The 22,710-nt window shown below is 38.1% G+C and overlaps 1 protein-coding gene across 1 annotated transcript; it reads left to right on the top strand.

The window, feature by feature from the left end:
* The first annotated feature begins 3,825 nt into the window (after positions 1-3,825).
* SP9 (Sp9 transcription factor) lies at positions 3,826-7,401 on the top strand. Its single transcript, XM_073633867.1, has 2 exons — positions 3,826-4,010; positions 5,281-7,401. The coding sequence occupies exons 1-2, from the start codon at positions 3,990-3,992 to the stop codon at positions 6,559-6,561; spliced, it is 1,302 nt and encodes a 433-aa protein (XP_073489968.1). The 5' UTR covers positions 3,826-3,989; the 3' UTR covers positions 6,562-7,401.
* Positions 7,402-22,710: the final 15,309 nt, after the last annotated feature.

Below are 22,710 nucleotides of genomic sequence, written 5' to 3'. Positions count from 1 at the left end.
GATACTGATTAAATAGATAAATCAGTCATTTTTCTTATGATGTATATTTTTATAACACAGTATATATGTGTGTGTATGCATCTATCTTCTATCTATCTATCTATCTATCTATCTATCTATCTATCTATCTATCTATCTATCTATCTATCTGCAGTTTGTCTGTTATCAATGCATGTATTCCCTCTCCCTATCCCCCATCTTCATCTTTTCATCGCTTTCTATCTCTCTCTCTTTCCCCATACTTCTCACTTTCCCCCAATCCCCCTTTCTCTTTTTTTTCTCTCTCCCCCTTTCTCCGTCACTCTCTCTCTCTCTCATTCTCTCCTTTCCCCATTTCTCTCTCTCTCTCTCTCTCTCTCTCTCTCTCTCTCTCTCCATCACATCTTCCACTATCTCTCTATAGAAAACAATATGAATGTGGAATAATTACACCCTATGAACTGTTCACCTACTGCAGAATTATTGCGTTTGGTCGATACATCTAATGTGCACATATTATATATACGATTGGACAGACTGCGGTGTGCACATCCCTAGTGATATCTGCAGTGGATTCCCCATGTATCCCTTGCAGGCTTACACCCAGAAATGTCTATGGAGAAAGTTGTAGTCATTTACAAAACATTGACATTCAAACTCCCTCCAAACACAAATGAAGCACAGGGGCTGGCTTCCCTCCTCTAAGGTGTTATTTTATCAGCATCAGTTGATTTGATAATAACCAGTCGATTATATAAAATTTAAATGAAAGTATAATTATAACATATACTGGTGGGAGATGCCCTGCTGCTGGCAAATGGCAGGATGCTATTATTTTTTCAGAGATGTGCCTGAACGTTGGAGACTTGCCTTCTCTGTGTTGTCTGTAGCTGAAGATATTTTACTTATCTGCACATTGGACCTGTTTATTGATTAAACAGATTACCTCCTAATAGTCAACACACTCTGAGATCCAGACAGATGTACAGCCATGGACCACTGTAATTCTATAGGCATTGCTGCCTTAGTGGATGGGGTATTGTCGCACACTGCAATGTGTTGTTATTTCTGAAAAAAAATAAAATATATATATATATATATATATATATATATATATATATAGTGTTTATATGTATGTTTGTATATGGATATATATATACACACACAAACACACACACATTTAATAGTACATAACATGCATAAAATATTAATACAATTTGAAAAATATATATATCTATATTCCTTATGTACACAGTATTCTATCAAACACATACAATACAACAATACATATAATACATATTCATACAAACATATATATGGTACACATGCACATACAGTACACACACACAAACACACACATATATACAGTCTATCACACACATACATACACATATACACACATAAATAAACAAGCATATATAAATATACAGTATATTCTATTACACACATACAATACATATAATACATATTCATACAAACATATATATGGTACACATACACACACACATACATAGTCTATCACACACTAATACAATAATACACATTAATAGAGACATATATATGGTACATAATTACATCGGTCTCTCTTACTCCTTAATAGAAAGATAGATAGATAGATAGATAGATAGATAGATAGATAGATAGATAGATAGATAGATAGATAGATAGATAGATAGATAGATAGATAGATAGATAGATAGATAGATAGATAGATAGATAGATTATCTATCTATCATAATACAAAATTCATACAAACACAATTACATAAGTATGTGTCTACATTGTATGTCAAGTTTTAAATATTGTGTATGTGTGTTGGATTATATATATACTGTTAATCATCTTAAACACATCCACACCATAAGACAAAAAATACAAATCAAATCTGCCAATCTCTAATTTTATAGCCTAGGAGAGTCTACATTAATGCTGGTTTTAGGAGTAATGCCGAAACTATTAATAACACAAAAGCATTAAACAAGAGAATAATACGGATTTGGGATTAAAAAATGATCCCACTGGAGGTTTGTCGCCCTGTTTCCTCCCCTCGGTGAAGAATTTGTTTATGCAGAAGGGATGTTTAATAGCACTAATTGCATTGCAGTTAAATTGCCCTGATTGCAGAAAAGGAGGCAATTTGCGTCCTCCCCGTCTGGGCTCGCAAGAAATTGTTCCATATTCACCTCTTTACAGAGAAGTGGAGGTTTAAGGCACAGAAGTCTGCACAAATTACCACTCCGGCTGACTGCTAGCATTCAGCCACTATAATAGAAGTATTATTTGGTCGTTTTGAATAATGTAAAACGGTAGAGGCAAACCATTCTGTGCTAAATTGCATTTAACTTTTACCAAAAAAAAGATGATTGTCTACCAATGGGGCCTTTTGTCAATGGATATTGTCATTAAATGCCAGTGTTTTAAGTGGCAGCTCATCTGAGACACATCTTTGTTTTAAAAGTGAATCAGTCACAGAAAGGACCCCAATGTGATCAGTGTAAATAGCCGGCAGAGACCAGTCTACATTCAGCCCACAGTACACACTGGCATTTAAAGGGCACAGTGCGTTCCTCATGGACTGAGGAGAGTGTGTGTATAATGAATGGGATCATTATTGATTCGTGGATAGATCGTGCTGTACAGTTGTACCGTAGTTGAATTTAATGCTAGACATAAAATGATTCCAGTTCAGATAATCAGGGATTGAACTGCCCCATGGGATGTGTAGGAACGCCTCGATGACACCTCTATTAGCACATGGCATTAATATGGAGAGCTTCACCTGTTGTCGCCCCGGCAGATCACTCACCTCTGGTGGGTTTGTCAGGATTAGAGTGTGCCTCCTCCAGATGATCACAAGAGTTTGATGACAAATTCTGCATCTCTCTCATCTCCACTGAAACCAGCCATCAAAGGCAGCTGCAGGAGCGCTCCGCTTGGATACATGCGAATTTTTCCGCACCCCCCCCCAGCCTCTTGTGTGCGACAGATCACTCAATACACCGGCAGACACCACCGGGAGTGACAACCCTCACTATCGCAAAGAAACATATGAAAGCTGTAGTCACAATTAAAAAATAGTTAACAAAAATAAATGTGTGTCTATATATATATATATATATATATATATATATATATATATATATATATATATATATATATATATGTGTGTGTGTGATTTCTGCTATATATAAAAGTATAATACACATAATAAATTTTTATATTATCAATATACTATGGGGAATTAAAATAAACGAAAAAAATAGAGAATTGTTGGGGATGAGCTACCTGTGAGATCAGTAATGACAGCAATGTAGGCATCATGTTCTTTAAAAACGAAAATTGGGAGATGGCCAAATAATAATAACAATAATAATTTGTAGTTTGCCCAAAGGTGGTAGAAAATGAATGTGATTAGGATGTTAAAGAAAAACTGGAATTGACCAGTGTAATTAAGCAGACACTGTTATTTATTTTTGTGTATCAGAATCTGTTGGCATTTGGACAACCAAAAATGTTGTAGGAATTTGTGAGTTATTAGATGTATGCACAACAATCTGGGCATTCTTTTTTTTTTTTAAGGGGGCTTATTAACCCCCTGTAGGACAGAAAGCAATGAGATCTAAGTAGCTCCCTCCGGACAGGAGAAGGTTAATCCCATTTCACCATTTTTTTTCTTTTCCTCCCCGGACTCCTAGGCAATGGAGCTTCCAATTCCTCCCCTCCTTTGAACAGCCAGGCTTGTAAGAGCACTGATTTCTTGCACCACGTCGCCTCTCATTGGCTGCGACGCAGCTCCCAGTCGGCGTTCGAAGCCTTCTGATTGGCCGAGAGCGGCAGCCAGCGGTACTTCAAAGCAGGCGCTGCCAGCGCAAAGCCTGAGTCTAGTCCGCCGCAGACAGGAGGAGGATCCGCACTCCCAGCAACCCGTGCTAAGGAGCAGAAGGCAGAGGGCTGCCAGCTACTGACCCCGGGCAACTCATCCTTCTCCGCACCTGGGCAAGCGACGGGCTATGGCTACGTCTATACTTGGGGTAAGTTCAATCTGATCTTTAACTTATCCTACCCCCCCCCAAAAAAAGTTACAAATAGGAAAATAAAACTTTTCTCTACCAATAAGTCTGTAAATAGCATATAACCATTCTGGCAGCAGATCCTGTATTATTAATAATGCTACAAATAATAATATAGGTGAAGGATAGCCTTGACTTAACTTTATTCAGCATTTCCCCCCCTCCCAGGCAAGAGAAAGTTTATTGAATTTATTTTATTTCGTTAACAACAATGCAGCCTGAACGATATCATTTCTCCTAATCCCTGAACCATTACCACATCAATACAAGCAGCCAGCACTTATGTATTATTTGACTCTGCGGTTGCCTTGTGCTTCTCAAAAGCTCTGGCACACGATCCTGAGGACCTGCAATAAAATCAGGTCCCCCATCCTTCCATTTCAGGACTCCATAGGATGTGGCTCCCTGTCTGTCTGACATTATCTAATATCACAGGTCACTCATATCGCCTGCCAGGCTTCTGATAATGAGGGAAGGGTCTGCTGCTGTATACATAGCTAACGATGAACAATAAATAATCAGCATAAATTGGTATCCTCTTCTGGGGAAAAAAAAATCTTTGTAGTGTAAAATCTTTCATGTATCCCAGCAAAAACAAAACAAAAATAAAACAAACTCAAAACAAAAAAGAATAAAACAAAACAAGAACAAACTATTTTGTATATCAAAATTGACCTTGTAATTTGCTAAAAGTAAAAATCATAGTTTGTGTTCTTACAACTGTAATGACACAAATGACAAATATTGCAAATATTTCCAACAAATCACCCATAAAATTCGTATTAGGTAAACACTATACATCAAGGAAATTGAGTGTGTTAGCATCGCATAATGTTATTATATGTACAATGTATATTGGTGGGATGTTGGTATTTTATGACCAAAAGAAAGAAGAAGCAAAAGCAGTAATAAAAAATAAAATGTTTTTGGTACTTCAGTTATGCATAAGGGTGGCAGATGGTATGGGTTGGATTGAAGGCTTGTGCTAAGGGAAGGGTTAAGTTGTTTGTGTTTGGGGATGTTGGTTGCTCTCCTCCAGGTCTCTGGAACCCATGCTTACTCCTGGGTCTATGGCACTGGCTCAATGTGCACCTGGGCTAATTAGCAGGATAGCACCTGGTGTGGAGTAGTTGGCAGGGGCAGGCTGGAAGGGAAGTGGTGATGAAGCCAGGGATGGTGCCAGCTTGGATGAGGATGTATTATGATGATGTACTTGTTTGTGTCCCCCTAGGAAGAGCCAAGATTTGGGACAACTCCTCTGGCCATGCTGGCTGCCACCTGTAACAAGATTGGGAACACCAGCCCCCTGAGCAGCCTGCCAGAGTCCAGCGCCTTTGCTAAGGGAGGCTTCCACCCGTGGAAAAGGTCCTCATCCAGCTGCAGCCTGGGCTCCAGTCTTGGGGGATTCACAGTCGCCACCAGCAGGGCCTCTGGCGCTCTAACAGGAGGGGGTGCCACCGCCAATAGCGCCTTCTGCCTGGCCTCCACCTCCCCAACCTCCTCAGCCTTCAGCAGTGACTATAGTGGCCTCTTCTCCAATGCCTCTGGGGTGTCCCCGCAGGAAGCAGGCCAGTCCGCCTTCATTTCCAAAATGCATGGGGCAGCTGATGGACTGTACCCCCGCGTGGGCATGGCTCACCCGTATGAGTCCTGGTACAAGTCAGGCTTTCACTCCGAGGTGGCCAATGGGGCCTCAGCCTGGTGGGATGTGCACGCTGCCAGCCCCAGCACCTGGCTGGAGGTGCAGAACCCCCCAGCCGCCGCAGCTGCTCTGCAAGGGGCCCTACATTCTGGGGGGCCCCATGGCCAGCTCAGTGGCTACAGCCCGGACTTTAGCTCCCTTACCCACTCAGCCTTCAGCTCCACTGGGCTGGGTTCCAGCGCTGCCTCCCATCTGCTCTCCACCGGGCAGCACCTACTCTCCCAAGAGGGCTTCAAACCGGTACTGCCCTCTTACCCGGACTCTGGCACCTCTATGCTCTCGGGGGCCTCTGGACCAGGCAGCGGAGCTACAGGACGCTCCGCGCGCAGGTACTCCGGCAGAGCCACGTGCGATTGTCCGAATTGCCAGGAAGCGGAGCGGCTAGGTCCCGCGGGGGCGAGCCTTAGAAGGAAAGGTCTGCACAGCTGCCATATCCCCGGCTGCGGCAAAGTATACGGCAAGACGTCGCATCTGAAGGCTCACCTGCGCTGGCACACGGGGGAGCGACCCTTCGTTTGCAATTGGCTCTTCTGCGGTAAGAGGTTCACCCGCTCCGATGAGCTCCAGCGGCACCTCCGCACCCACACCGGAGAGAAGCGCTTCGCCTGCCCCGTCTGCAACAAGCGTTTCATGCGCAGCGACCATCTCAGCAAACATATCAAGACGCACAACGCAGGAGCCGGCGGAGGGGGCAAGAAGGGCAGCGATAGCGACACAGACGCCAGCAACCTAGAGACCCCCAGATCAGAATCCCCAGAACTCATCCTGGATGGGGTCCGGCCAGGGAAAGACTCAGGCAATGACTCCTAGGAAGCGGCCACTTTTTTTTTTTATTGTGGCGCAGACTGAGCCATCCCAGTGAAGGCAGCCACCTATGAGGCGCAGAGCGACTTTGGACTTGGGCGCAGTGCAGGTGATGCCACCTCTGGGGCAAGATGACTCCTGGGGGTGGGTGGTACACAGAGACTCTGGGTAGCACTGTGAAGGTGCAATAATTCCATGCTGAATTGCACTGGACTAGCTTGTGCTGGCAAAAAAATGGCAGATCATTCTGCAAACTTTTAGAGACGACAGCAATAGCATCAGTGGAGGAAAGTCACTGACTCAAATCTACTTTTTTTCCTGTCCTGGTTTTCACATTCTTACAGACAACACGGACCCATAATTATGCCCTACTGGATTATGACGTTCATAAGTGAGATCTATTCCAAATCGAATTCTTTATCCTTATTTAAAATAATAATACAGACATAAAGGTGAGAAGCACGACGTCAAAAAATAGGAATTCTCTGGACATTCTCTGTATTTCCATTAAGCTGTATAAATAAGTTCCCCAGAGTTTGTGTTTATTTTCCATTGCCCATGTAATAACTGTCATTATCGAAATAGTTTCTATTTGGTGGATTCCTGAAATTCAGGAGTTATTTTTTTCTTCTTTTTTTTTTAATTATTTTAATTTCCGATGCACTTTGTGAAAGTCAATATATATATGTAAAAGATATTTAATATGTTGATTTAAACATTTGACACAGACAGGTAAATTAAATTCAAGGAAAAAAAAAATAAATGCTTTTATCTGTACTATATATATAAAAAAAATAACCTTGATCATATTTTGATTTTCCTATTATTAAAGAAGTCTGATCAACATGTTTTTTTATTCTCGGCCTTTTTTATTTTAAATTGAAGAGAAACTGTAGTTTTTAAATTCTACAAGTCCTGAAACACATACATTTCTGTGTTTTTATAGTCGACAGACTATAGTAGTATTGAACCCAACATCTAAAACCTTGTAAAAACTGGATGGTATAGAGAATGGTATAGAGGTTCCATTATACACCTAAATATATCATTCTAAATGGTCACCATACATTCTAAATACACTAAATATATATATATATATATATATATATATATATATATATATATATATATATATATATATATATATATATATATATATAGAAAAAGAGAGAGAAAGAGAGGAGAAATAGATAGATAGATAGATAGATAGATAGATAGATAGATAGATAGATAGATGTATTTAGAAAAATGTTTCACAAACATCTTTCTTTCTTTCTTTCTTTCTTTCTTTCTTTCTTTCTTTCTTTCTTTTTTCTTTCTCTCTTTCTTTCTCTCTTTCTTTCTTTCCTTTCTTCTTTATTTATTTTCTTTCTTCCTTTCCTACTTTTTTAAATCTTACTTTACCTTCTCGATAGAAAATTATAGAATGTGTACTATTTAGAAATATATTTCAATAAAACATCTTTCTTTCTTTCTTTCTTTCTTTCTTTCTTTCTTTCTTTCTTTCTTTCTTTCTTTCTTTCTTTCTTTCTTTCTTTCTTTCTTTCTTTCTTTCTTTCCTTTCCTTTTTATTTTACTTATATTTATATTTTTTTCCTTCTTTCTTTTCTACTTTTTTTGTTCATCTTATCTGACTTCTACCTGACTTATTTTCTCTTTTTTTCATTCTTTCATAAATATGCTTAAATGTAATATACAGCATTCATAGCTATAGCTACACCTCTCTTATTCATCTTTGTTGTTCTATTTATATAATAACTATATATATATATAGATATATATTTATATATCTATATATATTTATATATATAATATATATAGATATATCTATATATATTTTTATATATATATAGATATATCTATATATATACACACAGACACATATATATATATATATATTCAGAAATCAATTATCTTGGACAGAGTGGGGGGAAATCTGTCTTTTTGCAGCCAGTCCCCAAGGACCAGATCACTACAATAAATACTCCACAGCCTACATTTCATGCCCAAATGAGAATCGTGTTCAATGTTATTAATTTTGACTCTGAACACACAGCAAGCCTCCTGTGTCTTGTACACCCTCATTAGGGATTCATGTCTTATCAAATATCTAATTAATCTGCTAGACATCATTTGTTCTGGCCAACTTTATCTGCGCTGGTCCAGGGGGAAAAGTGAGAATATTCTGCGGGACAAAAAGCTCCCTTGAAGATCGCCTTTAATTGTCTAAATTAACTGCGCGGAATTTGCATGTCAAACGCTGAGGGCCAAGCACACATGAAACCCAAAACCGATTTCGACGCTTCCAAAAACCAGCACTTGATTTGATAACTGCTCTGTTTAATGTTTAGGAAAGGCAACTGCTTTCACCCCCCCCCTTCTTTTCAAAGACAGTTGATATATGCAAATAGGGGTCTGCCAATGCTTATGGGTCCATGCGGTGAAATGGTCCTTGCTAGTTATTTGAATATCTCTGGCTCTGCTATTGAAAAGGTTCAAGGATACTGTGTTGCTTTTCTTTTGTGATTACCCATTGCAGCGTCTTAGGCTGGAGAAGGAGGAAAGGCAAAGAGAGAGAGAAGGGAGAGAAGAAAAAAAAAAAAAAGTCAGGAATAATTAAAGCCTGGGATCAGGCCTGGGAACACACTTGCAAGAGGAATCTCATTTAGACAGCTTCTTTCAAAATAAGGCACAGTTAAATTGACCAGAAGGCAATTATTGAAATGAAAATTATTTTAACTGCTCTTTGTCTTGCTTCTAGCGACGATGAGGCAGAATGGTGAATCAAAGTCATTTGGGGATTAGGAAAAAAAAAAAAAGATAAACTGAATGCTAGGACAGGGACAAGGGACCTTGGCAGTCATTATTTTTATAGAAACTGTTGATTTTTACGGCCACTCCGCACATCTGCACAGCTATATATTGTATGTGTGTGTTTTGATATATAAGATAGATAGATAGATAAAATAAAACGCTAAATTGAAGACCACTTGTAAGATGCACATCCACTGACATTTTCTTACACTTATTTACACTAGTGGTAGCAAGCTGTCAACTTACAAGTGGTCCTCAATTTAGCATTTTATTATCTATCTATCTATCTATCTATCTATCTATCTATCTATCTATCTATCTATCTATCTATAGATATAGATATATCTATATATAGATATAGATATATCTATATATAGATATAGATATATCTATATCTATATAGATATAGATATATCTATATCTATATATAGATATATCTATATCTATATAGATATAGATATATATCTATATCTACATAGATATAGATATATATAAATATAAAACAAAATGCTAAATTGAGGACCACTTGTAAAGTACACATCCATTGAATTTTTTTTACACTATTATTTACACTAGTGGCTAGAAAACTGTCATCTTACAAGTGGTCTTAAATGTATATATTTTATGCTATTACTATGAGTTATTATTATTATTATTATTATTATTATTATTATTATTATTATTATTATTTGTGCTTGTTAGCAAATCCTGAATGTGAAGTGTAATGCTTCACAGTAGTTTATTGGAGTGTATGGTGATTTTATAATGATATACATCAGTAATAGAAATTAAATAAGAAAGAAAGAAAGAAAGAAAGAAAGAAAGAAAGAAAGAAAGAAAGAAAGAAAGAAAGAAAGAAAGAAAATAACTAAGAAAAAAAGAAGGAAATAAAGAAAAAAATAAGTAACATAAGACGGAAGGAAACAAAGAAGGAAAATAAGTAAGATAAGTAAGATAACATGGAAATGAAAGAAAAGATAAAATGGAAAGAAAGAAAGAGAGAAAGAAAGAGAGAAAGAGGGGTGTGTGTCTGTGAAATATGTGTATAACTAGTGTACATGTATATAATTTTCTATCGAGAAAATAAGAAAGAAAGAGATGTGTGTCTGTGACATATATTTATAAATAGTACACATGTATATAATTTTCTATCGAGAAAAATGAAAGATACTATTTTCTAGGTAGATGTTTTGATACACATTTGATGTTTGCCCACTATCCACATTGCATTGGTCCCAGCATCACCAACCACTGTGGAGTTGTAGTCACTCTGGAATGTCATTGCTATGCTGGGTAGAGATTTGGTTTTAAATATGGTCCATGAAATGAGGAAATGAGTCAGGCCCGGCTGTGTGACAGGCCTACAGGGCTCAGTGCTCAGCTCACTGATCAAGGACCAGGGGGGCATTGCTATTGCCCTTTCAAGTCAAACACATGTCCATCACTGCAGCCTCCCCAGAAATGAGGAAGGGGTCTGGGCGTGTCAGGCAATAAATGGTTTCAGTAATCACCAGTAACTTACTCCATAAACAATTGTGCGGATAATACCTGTTAGGAGAGGGCAATGACCAGAAGCAAGAAAAGCTGGGGATCTGTAAGGAAAAAACAAATATGTATATATATATATATATATATATATATATATATATATATATATATATATATATATATATATATATATATATATATATATATATATATATATATTTTATACTGTTTGTTAGTGTGAGCTATAAGAACACATTTCTGTTAACCCCCCTGTTTAATGTAAGCAGTAGAATCAGAGTTCCTTTATGATGATTAAATAAAAGAACCCGATGCTATAAATCCTCGAACCCAAGCTTTGCTCCAGCGATTCCCAGGTTGACATGCAGAACACTTCCAGCAAGTATTTGCATTGCATTATACTCTGTTATTATTAGTGTACATATTGGTTAGACAACGGCACATTTCCTGATATCGCACGTGTCCCCATGGGAATGACATAATTCGCTGAATGTCACTTTATGCCTTTTCTGTGACATGAAGAAATAAAGACAGAGAAAAGTCTATTGCAATTGACTCAAGACAAAACACTGCTGCTTCCAGGCCCCTTTCCATTGCTTGCGCGACTCTTTAATGCCACCTAACGACTAGTTTGCGAATTACCTCCCTAAAAGCCAATATCTGTCTACTGAGACTTGCATTCCTAGCATTAAACCTCACTCGAGGTACCCATCATTTTATCTCAATTAAAGGAAATTCATAGAATCTACCATAGCAAAAAATCCTATGGCAATTATACAAAATAAAGTTTTTTTAAATTGTATTTTATTTTATTAAGCCTATTTCCCATTGATTCGGTAATATTTGCTTTGTAGACTTCTATCTTTTCTTTATACTAATCTTTATCGTGCTAATGATATCCCTAATCTATAAATCCATCCGTTGCCTTGCTATTAAACGTACCTTGAGCCTATTCAGTACCATGGACAGCGCCAAATATCAATCATTGCTGTTCAATAGCACCAAAGCTGACAAATATTATGGCGATGTATAGATTACAAAAATCCATTCAAATGCACTTACTTCCCTTCTATCCTAAGTTTAATAACTGTACCTGTCCATTCATGCCATATTTTATAAAAAATTAGATCTTTCTAATACCTAAAACCCCATTGCATTGTACAATACACACGATCTGCCGCACATGTTAATAGCTGATTGACATCGGTATGTGTGATTTATCATGCAATTTTTAGAATCTGGTGCTTTGCTAATAACTGTATAATGAATCGTAGTATACTAGTGATAGCATGATGTGTGTGGATATGAAAATTGAAAACAAGTAATAATTGTGCAAAAATAAAATACACGAAAAAAATGTCTTGTTTTAAATGTGAATTAGTTTAAAATGGTAATTATTAAAGAACAAAAAATAAACTAGAAATCCCAGTTTTCTTTGTACCTGAAGGCTCAGTCTGCTGTGCAGAGCTGTTAATTGCTGCTTGGATTGCAAGGCTGAAAGTCCCTGTCCATTTTTTGCTAGGAAGAAGCTGACTAGAAAATGTGAAATTGCTTTTCTGCCTAAAGCTGCCTTACCTGAATGTCATAATTACAGTAATTATGCACATTCAAATTATATGCTAATTAAATTAGAATCAAATCGCTCCAAATCGGAACCAAATGAGGTAGTAGTGAGGAATTAATCAATGACAACATAAATAAAGACTTTAATAGATATTTATTTCTAGCGATCTCAAGGCAAATTTTTAGGGATTTTTTTTGGAGGCAGCCATTCATTTCATATAAACAAATATTAAATGATCATAGCTTTCCTGGTAATCTGCACTCATCAAGTCAATAGAACAGCTCCTATTTGGATGAATGCAGATACAAAATTGTAACTTTGACATTTGTACATCAAGGCAGCTTGTAATAAATAGGGGGATTCCAGGAAATGGAATTATGAGGGGATGGTCGTGAGGAATGACAGATAATGGAAGGGGAGCAAGTGGGGTTTATAGTTCCAGCACATATGGAAAGCCAAAAATGATATAATCTGATAACCACTTTGGATTTTTTAAAATTGATTTTAAAGATAAATTAAAACCAAAGTCATTCTCTTTTTTCCTAAGATGAAAAATGGAACTGGTACAAAAAAACTGTAGCAAAGGGCAGTGGAGTTATTGCCCATCATAGCAATTCAAATTCTTTCATCTGAAAACTAAAACTTGATTGATTGCTATGTGCAACAAATTTAGTTTTCATAATCTACTCCTACTGAAAATTATTTGTAGGCTGGTGAAAGCCCTATTTTCACTCACCCTGTGTAAATTAACTTTAAGGTACTTGTCACTCAAGGCAATTTTAAACAGGTAAAGGCTATGAACTGAACAACAGATACAATGCAATCTGACTGTGTATGGAGGTAAAATGATTGCACCTGTCCACTATCAAGGACAATATTCAGCCTTAGGCTGGCCATACATTATACAATTCTCTTGTTCAATTTTCCTTTAGATTTACCAAAACTATATAATAGGAGGTCAAACCTAAACGCTTTCAATTTGTATGCAATTAGGCAGGCCCTTGTACTACATAGTTGAGTGTAAATGTAAAGGAAATTGAACAAGAAAATTGTATAATGTATGGCAAGCCTTATTGATCTCTGATTATTATGCAGAGAAACTTATTTCTGCTTGGGGAGTTCACAGCTCCTGGCCAGTGCATTCTGGATGGAAAAACAGGATCATTTGAAAAGACCTTGTATTTCCCTAACTGTATACCAGAATTGTCCTTTTGGCTCTAGACAAATTGAGATTGATTTACTAAAGGTGTTAAGAACCATAACTTAATAAATTGATCGAAGGTTCACTTCAATTATCCAGTCATGTAAGAGCAAATTCTCTTTTTGTTTTAGTTAATATGCACCTGATTTGGCATTTTAAGTAAAGCACAACTTATTAAGTAAGGTACAACTTATTGACTGAAGACTCTCAGCATATTTAGTACATCAGTATATTATGTCTAATTTAGTTTTGCTGCTTCCACTATGTTTTGAGAGGTAGCCACAACAAGCAAACCCCTATTACATGCAAGTTCTTCATCCCTTCATTCTGCTCCTTTGACAATTGGATTGTATCAGGTGTACATGCCTGGTGACAAACAAAAATATGTGTCAAGTCTAAGATAATTGAGCTGCTGTTTTTTCTCTTTCTGACTAATAGAAAAAAAAAAGCAAAAAAAAAAGCCTAAGACAAAGCAACAGAAAATAAGCATTTTGGAGGGGATGGAAGAATATTTCAGAGTCATCTTGTCAGCTGTAAAATATTCCTAACATCAAAACAAATTAGGTGTTTTAAGAAACACCAACATAGCTGTGACAGTGGCAGGGAAAGAGTGACATGGTGGCTCAGGCTGACCTGTCATACATGTATTTTCTATTATGAAAGGGACATGACTATGGGCTTGTTTGCAGGAGAATTTTCGGGGGCCTCTCGCCACTGGAGACAGTGTAATTATTTCAATGATAAGTCAATGTCACACAGTGCCAGGCAATGGTCTTGTGTGAGAGTTTAGAAGGCTGTAGTCTCACAGCAGGCATCATTTCATTGCTGGGAATTCCATTACATGGAGACAGGTATCTTATTGTCTTGACACTTGTTCCATTATTTAAACCTAATTATGGTAAATGGCTACATTAGATTATTAGATATGAACAAAAAAGATACATAAAACATCTCACAAAAGTGTCTATCCATTTTTAACAATTCTCTCATTTTAAACCAAGCTTACACAAGAATGTGTTTCTATGTGGTATTTTGATTTCACAGCACAGATTATCTAACCATGTTTATTAATTTGGCATTTTAGGTTAAAAAAAATCTTAAGAACATCGAAAAATGCTACTTGCATAATTGTATAATCCTTATGTTATGGAAAATATAGGTTTTCACAGATAAAAAAAAGTTACCGAAGAAGATCACTGTGCAATTACCCTCTACTGTTAAGTAATAAAAAATGGCTAAAGGATCGGTATCCAAGTTGTAATCTGAAGGAGAGGGAGAAATGTGAAAATGGAGAGGGGAAACATTTCAAGGAATTTAGAGAGAAAGTAATAAATATGCATACAGTACATGCAGGGAATGTATAAAAAAACATCATTTTTGAATGTCCCATTGATGTTGTGTTTATTCAATTTTCAGGAAGTGGAAGTTACAATAAAGTACCAGGTTGCTGGCTAACAGAGGGCTTGACCCCCCCCCCCTCCTTGCTGGCAGTGCCTATCCTTTCTTGTAATCTTTAGTTAACACACTGCTACCCCCCCCCCCCCCTCTCATTCCCTATTCCTAAATGTCACATGGATTGTAACTCTTAGCTTGGTTGTTAAAACATACTGCTGGTTGGTTACATGCCTTGTCAGTCCTGTTTTTTACACAGTTGAATTTGCTATACTAAGAAACTTTAATACTACCTATATCCATTTGAAAATAATAACTGTCAATTTGGAAAACTTGGTAATAAATATTGAAAAGAAAATGGCTGTCCTTCAATAATGTGTGCATAGACAAAGAAAAGGCTAATGAAAGATACCAGGGGAAGCTGTCTACTGAGGGCAGTAGTTCAGTCTGGGGCACTATTCATCCATATAAGGAGTTCTGCATAACATTGGGTGTGTGGGTGATACAAAAGAAGCCATTGCTCCAGTAAAAAAAGAGCAAATCAATAGTGGAGTCTGCCAAAATGCTTAGGAAAGACCCAGACATGCATTCTGTGGGTAAATGGGGCCAAGAGAGAGTCAATAGGCCAAAATTCATAGCAATATGCACAAAACAAGCACACATTCTCCAAAACACCATACCTAATAGCAAAGATTGGTGGTGCAAGCAGTGTGTTGTGGGGCCACTTTTTTATCAGTAATGATTGGGCAACATGTTCAAATAGAAGGAAAAATGACTGGTGGTAATACAAGGAATCACTTTAAGAAGACCTGTTTCAGTCAGTTTTAAAATTAAAAAAAAAAATCTTGGAAATAAGCCTTTAAATAATCTTTCAGTGGTGCGCCGATCTCAAACACAAGACCAAAGTAATATGAGTGTCTCAAGGCCAAAAAATGAATATATTACAATGTCAAAATCAGTCAAAGCCCTGATCTCAGCTCAGATGAGAATCTGTGACAGTATTTAGGTATTGCAACATACAAGTGTCATCTGACTAACCCCAACATACTGAGTCCTGGCACTCACAGCCAGAAAGAATGAGCCTTAATCAACAAAATTGGTACAGTACATACTTACCTCAAAAGACGTAAAGCTTTTTTTTTTAATTCCTGCAAAACCCAGTTCTTTAAAGAACAAAAGATTAAACTATTTTGCAAAGAGCATTTTTTATATTTTTCTTAAGATTTGTTTCCTATTGTGTGTCATTCTACAGTACGCAGTGGCATTTAATATTTTGAAATGTTGTTCAGTGAAATAAGTGTTGAATTTATTATTTAGTAAAACCAGTGATTTGGTGAGAAGTCTGAGTATGTTTGGAAGGCACTGGCTGCATAGTTCAGATGGGTATGATAGGTATCATCGCTGTCATGTTATTATGGCAGCCTATTAAAGCAGAGCTCAAGTCTAAGTAAAGATGTTTCAAGTGGGAAAGGTGGGTATAAAATAACCATTAACAATTTTACTTCAATTTTTCAATCAATAAGAGAAGATAAAACATAAATAAGCTCATCACCTAAATCAGAACACCAACATAAATTGTGGCCTGTGTCTGCTGTAAGTCAATGGGAGACATACTGTATCTAGGCTGGTACCTATCATTGCATTGTCATGGCTGATTCATAAAGCACAGCAAGAAGAGTTGTTTAATGGAGTAATTTTTACTGCTTTAAACCTGCTTGTCCATGACTTGCTGAATATAAAAATGGGGCACACAGAGGTCCTACTTTTCTGACTCCTCCACATGTGTATGATGACTAATATAGTCGTGGGCACCTCAGCAATTAATCAGTTAATTTTCACCAAAAGGTAGCTTTTTTAATTGCCTTAGATTATGTTATATAAATAACTAAAGCCCAACTCCAAAACATTTTTTTCATGATGATGAGAGTTAGAATGCCTGTTGCTGTCTATGCAGCCCACTGGGAAGAGTTCATCACACTTCCTGTCCAGTGACCACACAGGAAGTACTCAAGTATACAAACAGCAATACAAATTGGACAGAAGTTCTTATTCTTCCTCAGTTTATTTATAAGAAGTGGAGGGAAATCTCCCAAATAGGGAAACAAATAGCAACCCACCCCCCCAGAAAGTAACAGAAAAACGAATCTCTTAAAGTAGTCAATGTTCCCAGCCAGGTCTTAAGCAGTGCAGAGGGAACTAATCTCCTTAGGCATTCAAGAGTGGTGGCTGAGGTTCAGCTATTTGCTTGAGTATGGACTTGGTGTGCAAGGGTGTGAAATCTCCAAAAGCAAAAGTCCAGATCCACTTTTATTCAGACTCACATGTCATAAAATACAACACATCTCAGGTTCAGAGGGCCCCCCTTCCTCAGGGCTTGGTATTTTTCAAACAAATTAAACTGAACTGATAAGTTGCAGGGTTCCTAAAGGGGTAGTTAGTATGATCTCTCCAGATGCTGATTAAGCAATCATACTTTCCAGGGGGTCAGAGTGGAAGCAAACTGAATAAGTTGGCTTGGAATTCTGATTATACAGCCACTGACTCCTTGTTAAATTCCATTTCATCTGATTCATCAAGGCTATAAAATGCAGATTCATGGGAGCAACCGCTAAAAAAGTCCATTTGCCAAACCGTCAACAAAAAAAAGCTGTATTTCAGGGTCCAGTTGTCTAAACAGTGCTCACTGCTTTCGAAAATTTCCCTGTCTTCTGAAACATCTAGCTTTTGACAGGTTTTTGTAGCCACTTGGTTGTCATTGGCTTACCAATAGCCGTGGTCAATAACAAGCTTATTTTGCTTTGACTTTTAAATAGAATGTATAGTATAGATTTTACCTATATTTAATTATTATGGTCAGAAGGAGTTAGATACCGGTAGTTTGTATTTTCATTCCCTGCCAGATTTAACCTAATTTTTGAAATTTTTTCATGTTTTCTTTAGCTCATGTTCAAGGAAAAACTTGTTGTTTACAGAGCTCAACAGGTCAAACTGAAATTTATACATACTAGTGAATTAAAGCAGGACCTTATTGAAATCCTGCCTCTTTTCAGAGTTCCTGTAGGAAACTCTTTTAGATACAACCATAGTGCTCTGGAAATCCTTCATCATGGGTGCTCAGCATGGAATGTTTATATGTAAACGTTTTTTTTATATATTTGTGTGTATATGTTATATCTGTGAAATGTCTCGAAAATCAAACCAACTGCAACCACATACCTTACAAATATATTGGAAGCTGCATACCCGGATATGTGGTCTGCCTAACTTCCTCTCTGTCTGCTTGAGATATCAGCAGTAATTTTCAGACTTCCAAGGTAGGTCTGACTGACAAGTGGCTGTAAGGAACTTCTTGGCACTGAAATGTGATAAATAAGGCTTTTTGTATGAGACACACACAAAAAAAAAAAACCTGCAGAGAGTTTTGGAATCCCTATTCTGTGTCAAAAAGAAGTAAGCAAAATGGGTTCCCATGTCTCCAGAATAAAGAGAAAAAGAAGTGGGGAGGTTGGGTACATTACAGCAATGCCTGGATGAAACAATGATGTACTAAACATCTGGACAATGCTTCTCGTATGCATTTCAAAGATGATTTCTACTTTTGAATGGGATGTATCTTGAGACCAAGAAGCTACATTAGGTACATTCACATATACTGTGCTATGAGGAATTTTCACAGCAAGATTTAGTTTGTGATCTAGATATTTTACTGACAATACTCTGGATTTTCCTTTTACTGGTGTTAATCTGTATTCTTTAAATATAATTATATCAAAAGGATTGTCCAATAAATTAGCAATGCCTCAAATCACCTGCCACTCAGTATCATCTGAGTACCATTTATCATCACAGCTCACTTTGAAGCCCATAGTTCTGCCTCTGCAGGAAATGTAAAAATCTAAACCCTGTCATATCTGATATAATTTTAGTCTATCAGTTGTACCATAGACTTACCCAGCATGTTGTGAACTTAATATTCAGCCCATCCATTACCGGTCTATGCACCTTTCCCCCTCCCTAAACCTTGCTATTGGTCAGTGAGAGCTTAAGGTGTATGCACCCCTATTTAGGTATTTAACTTGTATACAGGTACACATTAAGTAAATATTTACCTGGTAAAGTTAGTGGCATCACGAGGGTTGGTGTCATCTGGTGCGGTAAAACATGGTGTCATCCCCACCCCCCAACTCCCTCCGCCTTCCCCCCTCCATCGGGCTCTCTTCTGTCAGGCACCCATCCCTCTCCCCCCCGTCGGGATATCTCTTGTCTAGCCTGCCACTGTGCCCTGCAGGGCGCTGCGCCAGCTAGTTTTGGGGCGGCATGGATTGGGATGACACCCCCTCTGGTGGATGTCACCTGGGTGCGGTCCACACCCTCTGCACCCTACTAGCGATGCCGCTAGGTAAAGTATGCTGTTGTTTTTTCATTTGTCTTGATAAAGTTTATTTTATTGATGTTCTGATTGAAAGGAATCTCTCTGGGCAGGCAGAAGAAATAGTCCAAAGAGCTGCTGTAATATTAAAGTGGAACTAAACTGTATCTGAGCACCACAAAGTAAAAACTCTATTTAATTAATTTTTAACATCCATCCATGTCTCCATGCTTTATTTGGTAATATATTTAATTGAAACCAAACCCCCTATCATTTCTAGGCATTGCCATCTTGAATAAAAAGAAGACAAAAGCGCACCAGCCTAGTGTATTAACTTTTAAAACATTTATTTGATAAAAAATAATAAAGGAAATAACTCACAGGCGATTGGTGGAGGAGGGACAACATAAAATCGCACCGGTATACAGTCTGCGATTTGGAATGAGCAGAACCTTCCAGGTGTCGTGGAGGAACGCACAGACGCTGCAATCCGCTAAGGCGTTTCGAGGGGAATGTCCCCTCTTCCTCAGAGCGCTCTGAGGAAGAGGGGACATTCCCCTCGAAACGCGTTAGCGGATTGCAGAGTCTGTGCGTTCCTCCACGACCCCTGGAAGGTTCTGCTCATTCCAAATCGCAGACTGTATACCGGTGCGATTTTATGTTGTGCCTCCTCCACCAATCGCCTGTGAGTTATTTCCTTTATTATTTTTTATCAAATAAATGTTTTAAAAGTTAATGCACTAGGCTGGTGCGCTTTTGTCTTCTTTTTATTTCGGTTTTCACTAGGATCCCCATCCTTGAGGGCAGCAAGGCCAGTGCTCAGCCTACTACATATGGTGATCCACCTGTGCGCAGGAGCTGCTTTTTTTTTTTTTCTCCATTGCCATCTTGAGTATGGGCAGATGATTCATTTAGCATTTGCTTCCTGGAATCCATCTGTCCTTAGCTCAGGTATGCATGCAGGAGGGCGTGTTTAGCTAAGAAGGCCCCTCCTCCAGATGAAAGAAAAAAAATGCCCATGAAGACTTTTAGAATATATAACATCATATTGGCTTAGGTCAGAAACCAGGAAGCAACTGAAGAAATGTAAAAACAAAGTTTAAAACAAGTAACTATAATATACCTTCCTATTTATTAACAAATGCTAGCAGCACAAGGATTAAGAATAGTCAATGTTGACAGTTTAGTTCCACGTCAAGAAGAGATTTTCCACTTTACTACTAAGGGCTTTACTTTTCTGACTTCAAGACTAAGCCCTACTTACCCATCATACCTCTGCCCAATGAGAGTGCTCTTGTTGACCAGCAAGTTACTCTCACTGAACAGGGCATGGTTTAGCTCATAAGAGAGAAGGAAAGCTCTTTGTAATAAAATTAAACTAATTTCAAAGGGATGTGCAAAGGTGCAGGCAGAAAAGGGTGCTCTGGCTAACAAACCTAATAGAAAAAAATTTGTGATGACTTAAAGCTCAACTCCGGCCCAACAAATGTAATTGAAATATTTTCCTCAATAGCTACAAAGAATAACATCCACTCTGTGTGCACCAAATGCCTTTTCAAACCCAGATATTACTTCGTAAAAGTAGCAGTGACATCATTACTGTGCTGCACTTAGAGCAGAGCTGTGGGAGGGGCATAGCAGCTCCACCCACTACAAGTTGTCAGCAGTAAACTAGAGGAGGGGGCCAAGACCAGTCCCCTTGCACATAGAGAGAGCAGCAGTGACCGCTCTTTATTACAGTAAGCTCCTGCACAGAGGCAAAGTTTCACACCGAGTCTGACGTAAGAATACACGTTCCTCTTTTATTTAGACAATATTTGCTTATACTGAAGTTGAGCTTTAAAATATGTGAAAGAAAACTTTTCTGTGTTGCCAATACAAACATCTACTGCTGCATCTTTCACCACCTAAGCGGGAAGCTTCTAGCGGTTATGTACTGTATGGTCAATACAATCAATATTCTTTTTTCCCAGAGCAGATTAGAAAAATGCCACGGAGAAGCAAACTGGCTGGTGACAGCAATACAGAGAGTTCTTCCTGCAGGAGACTTATATTTACCGAATCTCTTAACTATTGACCGCGGGAATTACTTGTTTGAATATGAAATGTATTTGTGGCTGGCTAAACAGGATGACAGCATTTCTGTGCAAGATAAGCACAGAGCCATATATACATGTTAGACACCATTACGTTGAGTTCATTTCCTTTGAAGCACTTATACGGGATTCACTGCTGGGCCTTTACTGGCTGCTGCTGATTTGCTGCAGAGGGTCATTATGTGGTTCAAATATGTCAGGTCAGTCTTAATTAAAGTGGGCCCGTCATTCATTTTTCCACACATAATATTGCTGTTGTGCTTGAGATATCATAATTGCGTTAAATATATATAACACAATTATAAATAATCTAATAAATATATTTCTAATTGTGTGGAATTTTTTTGGTGCTTTTGAGACCAAATATCAACTTTCTTTATAGAAAGTCAGATATCATAACACCTTATATGCACATACTTGTTCTCAGTATTGACTTAATCGATAGTAAAGCAGTGATGACAACCTTTTAAAGGAAACCAAAATTGAAAAAATATGTAGGCTGCCACAACTGACCTCTCCTACAGATGCTCAATGCCTGACTGCAATGCTGATTCCATAGCTTCAGTACTTCAGAGTCGCTGGCATATACAAGTATGCCAAAAAACTTTTTACACACTTGTTCCACCTCAGTGATTCAGAAAATACCGCAGTCATTGGAACTGCAGGAAAGCCATGGAACTAGCATAAGGACGTCTGCAAATGGCAGCCTATGCATTTCTTTGAGCATTGGTTAAAATAATATGTTACCCCAACATGTCATATTCCTGATATGGCAATCACCCCAAGTGCACCTGCAGCTTATGCATATCTTTGCAAATGTGGTCAAACCAAACCCCTTGGTTTTAACATGGTTGGTAAGGTTGGTTGGTCAGTGAGCTGGGAATTTTTCTTTGTTGTTTTTTGACATGCGCTTCCATGTGCTCCTTGCTGCAAAGGTCATTTATAGGTTGGGGTGATTTGTTTGTAGTGTTAGTTCATTAGTTAAGGGACACACTGGATACCTTCACTGCCATTGTGCTATTCAGGGCCGCGGATAAGGCAGTACAACCAGCCCTTCAGTACCAGTCACTATCAGCTCAGCAGGGGGGCCCGGGCAGCTTTACTGCTCATATCTTAGCTTCTGGTGCAGCAGGGCAGCGCAGAGCAGGACCACCACTACTGCTAGGCTTAAGGGCCCCAAATTACATTTAGCTGGGCCCCATTGGCTTGACAA

This window comes from Aquarana catesbeiana, linkage group LG06 (genome assembly GCF_042186555.1).
Source record: "Aquarana catesbeiana isolate 2022-GZ linkage group LG06, ASM4218655v1, whole genome shotgun sequence".
NCBI lineage: Eukaryota > Metazoa > Chordata > Amphibia > Anura > Ranidae > Aquarana > Aquarana catesbeiana.
This window is presented reverse-complemented; position numbering and strand designations above follow the sequence as displayed.

Coding starts and splice junctions, on each gene's coding strand:
- SP9 (XM_073633867.1), top strand. CDS start 3,990: ATGGCTACGTCTATACTTGGG. Junction 4,011..5,280: donor TGGCTACGTCTATACTTGGG/GTAAGTTCAATC, acceptor GTGTCCCCCTAG/GAAGAGCCAAGATTTGGGAC.